Consider the following 12,383-nt stretch of genomic DNA (forward strand, 5'->3'; position numbering starts at 1 on the left):
AGGCCTGTTTCTGTGACCTCCATCACCCTTTCCTGTCTCTGCCCTACAAACAGTCCCCCCCTTGAGTGTTCAATCCAGATTGGATGCTGTTTTAAGAGATCTGCTCCAGGAATCATTTGGGGGAAATCCTAGGGCTTGTGTTCTCCAGGAGGTCAGACCAGATGATCCCACCGGTCCCTTGGAAGCTTGGACTCTATTTTGTCCTGTTCTCACCATGCTGGCCTGTTCCGCGCCCTTCTCTCCCCGCCCTGCCCAACTGGCGCCCCGGAAGCCCTGACTCTCCCTTCACAGACGCCTGGCCTGACACACTGGGCTCTTTGATGCCAATTTTAGTTCTCCGATTTCCCTTAAAGGGCCTGTACAAGAGTTCACTGGGGCTCGACCCTCTCCGGGGCGGTGGGGAGCCACACCGGCTCGCTACACACTGTTGTTCCGAGGAATTAGTCTGGCCAGGGGGTCTCCCTCGGGAGCCGGCTGAAATGCGGTTAGCTCAGCCCTGGTTTGGGGAGGGGCAACACCGCTAAGTCGGGGTTCGGGCCCTCCATCAGGGCTGAGCAGTAACCATAGGCTCCAGCCTCCTCAGGCCAGGGAGAGGGGGAGTCTGCCAGGCATTGGGTGTCGGGGGGGGGGACGGGGACAGGCCCTCCCACTCCACTGCGTCCCAGCCCGGGGCCCTAGCAACGGCTGAAGATCCGCTAATTAGTCAGTGAGGATCCTGGCCGCAACATACCGACAGACTCTGGTAGTGCTGCGGCCAGACTGGGGTCGGCTGCCCCCGGGCTACTTCCACACTCCCCCTCAGGCCCTACCTGGGTCCTGGCATTGGCCTCTGGGGGATCCAGGAGCAGAGGTTCATAGGGACAGGGGTTGATCAGCCGGTCTGGCAACTCCTCCAGGTAGCAGGTGCAGGGCAGGCCTGGCCAGTCTGGGCGACCGCCTTGGGTCACAGGAGCTTCCCAGTCACGGGCTCCACTAGGGACATCTGCTCTCTCCAGCAGCTGAGCACCTACTGAGCTCTGAGGGCCGGCCTTTATAGTTCCGGGTCGCCGCCTGACCCTCTGAGGGGCGGGCTCAGAGCTCCCTAGCTCCACCCACTCCGGCCAGGCTCTTCCCCCTCCGGGGCCGCGGGGAGCCACACCGCCTCACTACAGTGCCATACATTGCTCCGAGGGTGACTCTTGGGGGAGCGTGGCAGCCAGGGCTCTCGGAAACAGGCAAAGGGAGGGGGAGGAATAGCTCCATTTGGAGTAGGAAAAATAATCACAGCTTCTGACAGGTGATCTGTTAGTGACGGGCAGTGTGAGCAGGGAGGGGCCCCTGGCCCTTTAAAACCACCACAGAGGCTGGTGAAATTCTGGGCTTGATTTTTGGTGCCTAGCTACTGACACAAGCCTGGGAATTAGCAGAGCTCTGAAACACTCCTGGGCTGCACAGCTCCCACCCACACACCCACACCGAAGGAGGAGCCTGCATCCTGTCCAAATGGCTGAATGGAGTCGTTCTGGATCAAGCTCCAGCCAGGACTGATGTGGTCCAGTGGGTAGCACCTGGGGTAGGAGTCAGGACATTGGGGTTCTGGCTGGGCCTGCTCTGGGCAAGCTGCCTCCTTTCTCTGTGCCTCAGTTTCCCCTCCCAAACAGGAGATTATAAGTTCTTTGGGGGCAGAGGCCATATCTCAGAATGTTTCTCTGCAGACAATGGGGCTCTGATCTCGGCTGGGGGCTGTGCAGCACCTGACACAATGGGGCCCTCCTCTGGGGCTTTCTGTACAACACTGGGGACAAGCAAGCCCTGATTTCAGCTAGGGCCTCTAGGTTCTGGTGTGTTATTAATAACTCACAGTTTGGGAACACGCGGCAGAGAGAGAATTATTCGGATGATGGTTTGGAATCATGATTGGCTTTCCGTGCTCTAGCTCAACCATCAGATATGGGCTGGAGGCAGGACTAGCTGGGCGGATTCTCTGGTGTCTGCTATACAGTGGGTCAGCCTGGAGGGCCTGAACATCTAGGAATCTATGAAAGTTGCAAACAGAAAGAGAAGGGAAATTCCTCCAGGACAATATTTGTTGCAAACTTTTGGCCCCGTTCTAGCCAGGACACTGTTATCCCCTCCCCCCCGACCGCCCCATTTCTGTGAGCAGGGTGTCAGTTTTACGATACACATAAAAGGCAGCACTGCTATTCCATGTAGGGTATTGGGGTCAGCGCTGACAGGTGGGGGGAGAGGGCTCCCTGCTGAGCCCACACCCGGCTCCCTGCAGCACAGCACCCCCTAGTGCTGCACTGGGGCATTGGGGTCAGTGTTAACAGAGAGGAGAGCGCCCCCTGCTGACCCCTCACCTCGCAACACAGCAGCCCTGGACCCCCCCACCCCCCAATTCTTTTCCCTCTCTGTGCGCCAGGCATCCCCTGTGAAATGGCGGATCACGCGGTGTCGGTGGCTCGGCTTGTTCGGTTCCCCTCCCCCACTCTTGCTCTGTCTCATTTTCCCCTTATTTATTCTTCTTTTTCCCCCCCTTGAGAGAAAAAACGTTGCTCTCAGCACGAGGAAAAATAAATAGCAGTGAGCAGCATCTGAGACAGATGCAGGGCTGGGGCGGCGGCAGAACATCCAGTGGAAGAGCTTAATGATATGATGCTTCCTCACTAATGAACTTCTCCTGTGTTCACATGCAGCCTGCTGTTCTAGCTCCCACTCCAGCCCCCCCAGCAAACAGCCAGCCCTGCTGAGGGGCTGAGCTAGTCCCCATCACCCCACTTCCCGCACGGGGGAGCTGGGCCCATGTCCCTGCTTGCAGCTGGCTTGGGTGGCGCTGCAGAGTGGCAGTGGTGGAGGCTTGGTCGCCCCTTTAGGGGATGGGGGAGGTCATGGGCTGCTTCCATCGCTCCCCCGACAACCCAGGGCTCAGGGTCCGGGCGAAGTAAATCTGGGTCCATCCAGAGGGGCGCAGCTAAGCAAGGGGGGAATAGAGCCCGGAGCCTTTCTCCTCTAGGGGGCGCCCGTCTGGCGGGGGATGGGAATGGGACAAGGCGCCTTTCTCCCCTAGGGGGCGCTGCTGGTAGCAATTGAACTCTTACCCGCTGCCCCCCATTCTGCTGCCTCAGGGGGCCCCTTGCTGCAGTTCATTCCCAGCAGATGGGCCGCCATAGCCTCGGCTGCAAGCAACTCACATTAGCGCTCTTGGCTGCAGCCTGGTTAGTCACACACAGGCTCAAATGACCCAGGGAGCCTGAACTCCTAAGGGCTTGGCTACACTTACAAATTTGCAGCGCTGCAGCAGGGTGTGAAAACACACCCTCTCCAGCGCTGCAAATTGCGGCACTGCAAAGCGCCAATGTGGTCAAAGCCCCAGCGCTGGGAGCGCGGCTCCCAGCGCTGTCCGTTATTCCCCACAGGGAGGTGGAGTACGGACAGTGCTTTGACTACACTTAGCGCTTCAAAGCGCTGCCGCGGCAGCGCTTTGAAATGTAAGTAGCCAAAGCCTTAGTGGGGCACGTGGGGGCAGCCTTCTGGTGAGACACAGGACCACAGGGCTCAAGTCCCAGCCAGCTGCCAGGGCCCAGGACTGTGGCAGCAAAACCCTGGAAGCCCTTGCAGGGCCCTTGCTGCTTGCCTGCTCCCCTGGCGGCAGGCGTTTGCAGCACAGCTGGCAGACCCGCATCAGCCGCTTTGCCTCTCTGCACGGCTGGTCGGCGCCAGCTGAAAATGCCACTGAGCCGTTCACCCTGAGTGGGCAGCCCCATGGCTGTTGGGTTGGATTTGCAGATTTGGAGCTACCTGGCAGTCAGACCTGGCTCTCAGATAGCCCAAGCCCAGATTCCCAATTGACATCATGCCATTGGCATCACCTGGTGTTAATCGGCACCACTCCCTTAGAGTCAAAGGAGAACAAAGACTGATGCCAGCTGAGGATCTAGTTTCTTATCTGGCTACCGGCCTCAACCCACGGGCCCTGGTCTGAGGGATGGTGCCAGGCACAGCTCTGTGCAGGACATCTTGGGGTATGAGGCTCCAGCCTGGCACAATGAAGGAAGTGGGGGGGGCTGGGGTGAGAACAGCAGCCTTGGTTATCATCACTTTATAGATGGGAAAATGAGGGAGGGAGAAGGGCTCAGGTCACACAGTTGGTGGCACAGAACCCAGGAGTCCTGACTTCCAAGCCCCACCCTAACTCCCAGAGCCCACTCCCCTCCCAGAGCCAGGACTAGAACCCAGGAGTCCTGACTCCCAGCCCCAGCTGCCCTGGCCTTAATCAGTAGATCCCATCCCAGAGCTAGGAATAGAATCCAGGAGTCCCAGCTCACAACCCCACCCCCACACTCATGCACCCCACTTTAACCACTAGAGCATGGTCCCTTGGCATTGCTGGCAACAGTAGCCAGTCACATGATCAGTCCTATGCCCTCTGACATGGGAGGTGGATTAAGGAGGGGCCATGCTTGAAGCCACCCTGCTGGGCTAATCATGGAAGGCATCCAAAATGGTGGACAGAGACCGTCTGCAGTGATGTAGCTGATGCAGACAGGGTGGAGAAAAGGACTTGGAGAATCCAGACTCCTGGGTTCTATTTCCAGCGGTGGGAGAGGAGTGGTGTCTAGTGGTTCGGGGAGGGGCTGGAAGCCAGGACGCCTGGGTTCTGTGTGTGCTCCATTCTGTAGGAGGGGGATAATACCTGACACACACAAAGACAGTCAATGTGCAATCTCTTGTGATTTTTTAAAAAAGGAACTAAAAGTAGTTTAGGGCCAATGCCCACTCCACCCCAAAATCCTCTGCCAATTTTACACCCATGTTTCCCTTTTTAGGCTCCCCACTCATTCAAGACCCACACCAAACAAACAGGGGGATCTGCCCATAGACAGACAGCAACAGAGACCAGAGAAATTGCTGCAAAGTGGAAACTGAGCAGCCTCTTTGCTTTGCTCCGGTAGCTGCAGTGATGCCAACCCCAACTGGTGAAAAATAATGATGGGCCTCAACCAAATCTTGAGATTGGCTTCAAAATCATGAGATTTTATAAATACCTGGCAGGGTGTTTTTATTCACTTTCTACTATGGGGACTTTTAAAAGGTCACCTGGTTCAAGCTTTTCTCTGCAGTGAAGAGGGCAAGACAGGGAGGGTTTTTCCACCTGAGGAAATTAACTGGAAGAGCTACAGTAGCACATAGCGACTCCAGTCAAATTTCCCCATGCAGACAAGGCTTGATTGCTTTTTAATTAAACTCGCATGATTTGGTGACTGGTACTTTAAGAAGAAAAAAATCCCCCCACACAAATAGTGTCAGCCTCATGCCCAAAGCACAAAGGTTGCTACAAGTAACAATATGAAGGTTACATTAAAAAATTGCAGCCTGTGTACAGGCAGTGGCAGCCAGAGGCAGAGCTGGGCGGGAGTTTTATTGCCAGAAAATGGGGATTTATACACAACAAAACTTTTCAAGGACAGATTGGTTTCAATGAAGGTTTCTCAGGTCAAAAGGAGACATCCTCCCTCCAGTAACCCAGTGGTTTGGGCACTCACCTCTGCTGTGGAAGACCCAGGTTCAAGGTCCTGCTCTGACTCACTCCAATGCAGAATGGGAACAAATTTTAAACCCTCCAATTCTTTCACAAAACACAATCAGTTTCCAGCCCGATCGCACTTGGAACCCCCTTGTGCAAGGGGCTGTACAGAAGGGCTCATCACTTACATTTTATTCCTTTCATTACCAGGGGTTTCCGCTCTCTCCCCCGACACCAGGAATTAGCTGGCGTCTCATTACCTGATCCCCTTTGGAAGCAGATTCACACACATGGAAGGAGTTTCCCTGCAATAAGGAAGGGGCGCACATATCCACATTTAGATGGAAATATTCTGCTTCTGGCAATCCCCCCGCTGCTAGCGCACTGCATTCCTGCACACCGGGGTCAGCCTGGCTGTTCACCTCTCCTGCCCCGGCCTCATAAGTAGCTAGATTATCAATTCAGACAGGACCATGGTGAGCACCTTGTCTGACCTGCGTAACACAGGCCACAGGACTTCCCTGAATTAACTCCTGTTGGAATTGGAGCAAATCGTTTAGAAAAACCTCCCATCTCAATTTAAACACTGTCAGTGATGAAGAATCCACCATGATGCTTGGTGAATTGTTCCAATGGCTAATCAAATCCCAGTTAAAAATCTGCCCTTTTTCCCCAGTCTGAATGTTTCTAGTTTCAGCTTCCAGCCACTGGCTTTTCTTAGACCCTTGTCTGCTAGCGGGACTAGCTCATTATTCCCCTAGGCACTTCGAGACAGGGATCACGGCACCCCTTAACCTTCGCTTGCGTCTCAACATAAGGCAGGTTTCTCCCCCCATTTAATTGTTCTCATGGCAGCTCTCTGCCCCTCTCCAATTTTTCACCTTCCTTATCAAATTGTGGGCACCAGCCCTGGCCATGGCATTCCAGCAGCTGTCGCCCCCCCCGCCCACCAGATACAGCGATAAAATAACTTCTCCGCTGCTGCTTGCGATGCCCGTTTATCCATCGACCAGATGCCACCTCCCCATTTAAGTGCGGACACTCGTCTCTTTGGGCTTTCAACTCCAGGCGAGTTCAGGTACCGTTTATGGCAGTCGCCGACCCCCCCGAACCCACATCCCTGAACTCCTTGGGCCTCCGGGGAGAGGAACAGCTCCCGACTCATCACAGCAACGACAACTGTCCCCTAGAGCTGAACAGCCACATGCCAGTCTGATTTTTTTTTTAAACAAAACTTTATTGGTAATTGTTTCAAATATGTTTACAACAAAGCACACTGTTAAAGAGGAAGTGGGGGTGGTGGGGGGGGTTGTTTTGTTTTTTCCAGTGAAACAAGTGTTGTTGGAGGACACAGATGTGTTTCCCGGGGCGGGGCAGATGATATCCTCACCCTCTAGATGGGACTCTCGCTTCTTTATGGAAAAGGGGGATTTGCGGGGAGGCCTAGCCACAGGGCTCCCCCTCTCCGCTCCGGACAGCGCTCATGTATTTATAATATATATAATTTATCTATGAAACCAAAAGAAGCTCACACACCTCCGCCCCCGAGAGAAACAGGAAATTCAACCGGCTGGTGAATACACACAGTGGGAGACAGGCTGCGGGGCTTAGAACAGGAGCACCACACGGATGCACTGCACTGGGGGTGGGGAGGATATGTTAAGAATCAGACAGGAGGAAGAGTAAATGAATAGAACAAGAGCCCCCCCCCCACGCACCTTCCCCCTTCAATAAAGCAGGATCATGGCTAGGTATCAGCCCCCACCCCAGCTGATCTCTCATTGGAGGGGCTAATCATGCTTTAACGCCCCTCCAACCTGACCACAGATCTAATGGGGTCGCTCCCTGGGGGGGCCGTTAGGAGTGTGGGGAGGGGGGAGATCAGGGCCTAGTTGGGATCCTGTGTTCCTGCCCGCCCTCCCCCACTTTCTGGTTTCTCCTCCTGCCTTGTCATCTTAAAATGTAAATCAAGAGCATAAAATCAGAGGTGCAGAATGGAGCCCCAGGAGGATTGTGGGTAAGGGGAACCCTTCCCCCCCCCCCACCAGAAAATTCTTTAAGGCTATTTCTGCAGGGCACCATTTGGCCTACGGGGGGAGGGAGAAGAGTGTATAAGCCCCCACTGACCTGGGGGAAAATAACCAAAGTGCCCCAGAACCAGAGCCTACCTGCAACCCCCGCCCCGACACACAAGAGGACAGGCCAAAGAAGGGGTGGGGGGGCTGCTCACATTCATAGCCCAGATTCGAAAGGCAGCATTTTATTTCCAAAGGGAGCTAAAAATCCAGAACCCACTGGGGACATTCCCTCTCCCAGCACCTCCATTCCAGCCCGTAACCGACCCCCAGATCTCCCCCCGCCAGTGTAAGATACCCCCAAACCAGACACCCCGCAGAGAGCTGCGGGGGTGGGGAAATACTGTCAGTTTCTACCTGAAAAAAACGGCTTTTTCCTTGCTAAAACCTGGACACATTCAAAGCTTGGAGAGTTAAAATTCCTGGCACCGTGGGGGGGGAGGGGAAGGGAGGTGTCACTGGGGATGGCAGGGGCTGATCTAGGGTAAATTAGCCCAGCCCAGCCCCACGCCTGGATCTTTAAAACCTCTTACCCCTCCCCCTCCGCGTTCCCTAACGGAAAATAAAGTTTATTTTACTTATTTATTTTTAATTAAAAAAAAAAAGGAGCCCCACCTCCAAGTTTATAAAATGAGACAAGATTTCCCTCCTTCCTCTTTCCAGAGTGGCGGGGGGGATTTTGTCTCCCCCTGGGGGAGGCTGGGGGGATTCAAAGCTATTCTGGATGCCAGGATATTGATCTGTCATGTCAGTGGGTATTGGGGCATCTTTGCTCCATACCCTGCTCCCAGAAGCCTTTGCAAATAGCCATGAAGATCTGGGGGGAATTTGATGGCAAAATACGCCCCACGCCCCCTCCTTCAAAAACTAAAAGCCACCACTAAAGCCGGCCAGGATTGTGGGGGTGCCGCACGTGTGGACTGAGAGGCAGTGTGGGGGTAACCGGATCAGTGAGGGGGTGGAAAGTAACCAGTGGGAGCTGAGTGTGTGTGTGTGGGGAAATCTGTTTAAACCCCAGGTGAGGGGGGGATGAGGAGAGCTGCTGGGGTGGGGCTGCAGGCTTGTGATGGCGGGGGGGGAAGCATGTGCAAGTGGGGGGGGATCAGGGGTGCGCATGGGAGAATTTAGACTCCTGCCCTTCTCTACTATCGTTTACTTAGTACAGGTTTAGAATAAGGGGTCTTCTGCTCCCCCCCCCAAACCAGATCCAGGCAAATCCCTACCCCCCCGCCCACAAAAATAAAACACACAGGCAAGGAACTCTGGTCTTTCTGCTGATCAAATCCAACCCCGCCCCCACCTGCTCTGCACGCGCCCTCCCGGTGGGGCGGCTGCTGGCCCTAGAACTCAGCAAACTCCTTGGCGCACTTCTCAGTGATCGAGACCCGGATCTCCTCCTCCTCATAGTCGTCGAAGTTACTCGTGTCGCCAGGGCCTTTGCACTTTGGTATAAAGGGAGCTTCCACCTGCAAAGGGAGGGGAGCGGGAGGTTGGGGACGAGGTGAGGGATCAACATTTGTATCCCCCCCACCCCACTCCTCGGTCTGCTAGGGGCGCACGATCAGGCCCCAACTTTGTAACAAGGCAGGCAAGGATCAGACCCCTCCCCCACATCCAGCCAGAAACCCTCACACTTTGCAATCATGGAAGGGGGAGACCGTGACCCCGCTTAGGAGCCCAGAATCAGGGCCCCCAGCACGCTTAAGGGATACAGGATCGGGCCCCTCAGCAACCAGGTGAGGGATGCAGGGTCAGCGCCTCCTCAAGCCCCCGTTTATCTACCCAGAACTCCCGCCTCTCACTTTGCAATCAGGGAAGGGCAGGGGGTCATGAGCCCCTTGGATCCCCCACTTGCATCATCAGTAGGGTTTTAATCAGGACCTTCAGCACAGCCCTCTCCCACCTGAGCTAGAGGAACAACGCCATTAGCTCGCAGCAGCAGTAGTAGGCTGTTATCCTCAGGGGGTGGGGACAGGACCATGCTTTTGCCACCATGTTACAAACAGGTAACTGAGGACTCCCTACTTTAAACCAATGCTGGGTGAGCATATCTCCCCCTAGTGGCTGGACCCAGCCACAACATCCTGCTACAGAGTCCCAGTAACCAATGCGCTTCTAGAGGCCTGGGCACTGATGATCCCAGGTTCAGTTCCTGATGACGGAGGCTGCACGCATGTGGAAGTTACCCAGGCTCTCCTCTGCCCGTAGCCACCCACCGCCGCCCTCCTACCTTCCTCTGGTAGACGGCGATCCAGTCGGTGGTAGCAAACCACTTGTGGTTCTTAATGTCGTTGACCCCGTTCTTGAGGTTGCCAAAGCGTTTGGTGAGGTCCACCTGCAGCAGGTTCCGGAGCAGGTCCTTCAGGTCTGAGCTGAAGTGAGACGGGAACCGGACCTGGGGTGTGGAGGAGAGACAGAGGTCTGGCTTTTACCTGCCCTGCCCTCGTGGCTAGATTCATAGATACACCTAATAATGTACAGCCCCTAGCACAGAGGGGTCCTGGGCTATGCCTGGCTGCTGAGGCACTACTGTAATACATCTAGTAATGTACAGTCCCTAGCAGAGGGGATCCTGGGCTATGCCTGGGGCGCCTAGGCATTACCATAATACACCTAATATGTACATCACCTAGCACAATGGGGTCCTGATCCATGACTGGGGCTTGTAGGCACTATCGTAATACATCTAATAATAAATAACAAGCCCTTTAAAAACACTCCAGGACAATGAGTGGATGAGAAGTGGGGGCACTACTGAGGACTGACACAGGAGCTGAAATGGTTAATTAGCAGCAGCCCGCCCAGCTCTTATTGAGCATTTTTCCTCCACAGATCTCAAAGCAGGGCTGCCGCACCCCCTTATTTTACATAAGGGGAAACCGAGGCACAGGGAGACATGACTTGCCCAAGGTCACTCAGGAGGCTGGTAGGAGAACCAGGAACAGAACCCAAGCCTGTTGAGTTCCCCACTAGGTTTAAAGCTGACCGTGTCCCACACGAGTGCTTGGAGATCCCTGGCGAGAAGGCGCTGGGGTGGGCAGAGGAATATTATGGGCTCTTGGTTACTATGGCGATGAGTGCTCTACCAGTGCCTGGAGATGACTGATGTGTTTAAGGAATGTTTAGTCTTGCAACATAGCAGGGTTGTGGAGGGTTTTGCAACTCAACAGTGTATACGAAAACCAAAGGCACCTGTTCCAGGAGTCCCCATGAGAGTTACAGGGGGCACAGTGGTGGTGGGGTCGGGGACGGAGTCCATGTGTTGGGGAAATAGGGGTATGTGGTGAGGGAGGGTCCATGTGTGGGGGACACAATGGGGACGATGTCCATGTGTTGGAGAACGGGTACGTGGCAAGGGAGGGTCTGTGTGTTGGGGTGCAGGGGGAATGGTGTACATGACAGCGAGGATGCCCACGTGTTGGGGATTGGGGGAGCATGGGAGGGCATGAGCATGTCAGGGGCGCAGCATGTGAGCATCACTCTGATCAGTCGTTGAGACTTGGCACCCCTCTTTAGCTGGGGAACCCCCCAAAAAATATCACACAAGTGTCCCCTCCCCCAGCCCAAATACCTTGCCAGAAACGATCTTCTCGTAGATCTGAATGGGCTGGTCTGCGAAGAACGGGGGGTAACCAGCTGCCATCTCGTAGATGAGGACGCCCAGGGCCCACCAGTCCACAGCCTTGTTATAACCCTGCCCGGGGAAAGCAGGCCCCAGGGTTACGCACCGAACATTTGGGGGGTGGGGGGAACCACCTGGTGGCCAGGGATCAGCTACAGATCAGGCAACGGACAGGACCTCCCTAGCTCACCTTGCTGAGGATGATCTCGGGGGCCAGGTATTCTGGGGTCCCACACAGAGTCCAGGTTCGGCCTTTCACCCGCTTGGCAAAACCAAAATCCGTCACCTGGAGCCAAAACACAGAGAGGGGAGAAGCTGGATCAGTCTGGAGGCTGTGACAGCAGGAAGGGAAGGGGGGGAGCAGATGATTGATGTATTCTGGCCGTGTCACGTTTCTGGGGGTGTCTTGGCTTTGGGAAGGGGATGGCAGCAGAGAGAGACTTGGGCAGGGAGGAGATCACCGCAGGGAGTCAGGAGCCAGCACTGGGATGGGGAAGGGAAGGAGTGTGGGGGAGGGGCGGCAGCCTCACCTCTATGTAGCCCTGCTGATCTATCAAGAGATTCTCTGGCTTCAGGTCTCGGTAGATGAGATCCAGCGAGTGCAGATACTCAAAGGTGAGGACGATCTGAGCAGCATAGAACCGGGCGTGAGGTTCACTGCAATGAGGTGGGAGGAGAACGTGGGCATCCCGGGCCAGATCCGCCCCCTCTCAGCCAGCCCAGCACCCTCGGCCCCCTGCCGCCCCCACCTTCACCTTCCTTATAGATCCCTAATTCCATCCAGCCTGGCAACCCAGGGCAAGCCCCTCCCAGACCAGCAGCTCTCCCCTATCCCCAACACACACACCCATGGCCCCATCTAGCCCTGGCATCCCTGGCCACTGACTGTGGCTAGTGCTGGCAGAAGACCTCAGCAGCCCTCCCCATGGGGATTCCCTTCCTGACCAGCCCAGCTGGGGATCAGGTCATGCCCTGCACCATGAGGATCAATGCCAGTGTCGCTGCAGATGCTGCTAGTGGATAAAAGGTCTAGTTCTCTACTGAACTAAATCCCAAATTTACAGCTGTGGAAACTGTGGCACAGAGTGATTCTCCCCACTTCCCACAAGGAGTGAATGGCAGAGGCAGGAATAGGACGCAGGAGTCCCGACTCCCACTCCCTCTGCTCTAAGGGCTAGAT

At 55.3% G+C, this 12,383-nt stretch overlaps 1 protein-coding gene across 4 annotated transcripts in view; it reads right to left on the reverse strand.

Moving 5' to 3' along the window:
• Positions 1-6,904: 6,904 nt before the first annotated feature.
• Positions 6,905-12,383, reverse strand: part of LOC123353531 (cAMP-dependent protein kinase catalytic subunit alpha) — a 49,612-nt gene continuing 44,133 nt past the window's right edge. For all 4 annotated transcript variants that reach the window (XM_044994661.1, XM_044994662.1, XM_044994660.1 and 1 more), the window contains exons 6-10: positions 11,734-11,860; positions 11,394-11,489; positions 11,153-11,275; positions 9,812-9,976; positions 6,905-9,047 (exon numbers count right to left, since the gene is read on the reverse strand). In XM_044994661.1, coding sequence (XP_044850596.1) covers positions 8,922-9,047; positions 9,812-9,976; positions 11,153-11,275; positions 11,394-11,489; positions 11,734-11,860 — 637 coding nt within the window. In that variant the 3' untranslated portion in view covers positions 6,905-8,921. The remainder of the gene's footprint in view (positions 9,048-9,811; positions 9,977-11,152; positions 11,276-11,393; positions 11,490-11,733; positions 11,861-12,383) is intronic.

Source organism: Mauremys mutica, chromosome 20, assembly GCF_020497125.1.
Source record: "Mauremys mutica isolate MM-2020 ecotype Southern chromosome 20, ASM2049712v1, whole genome shotgun sequence".
NCBI lineage: Eukaryota > Metazoa > Chordata > Testudines > Geoemydidae > Mauremys > Mauremys mutica.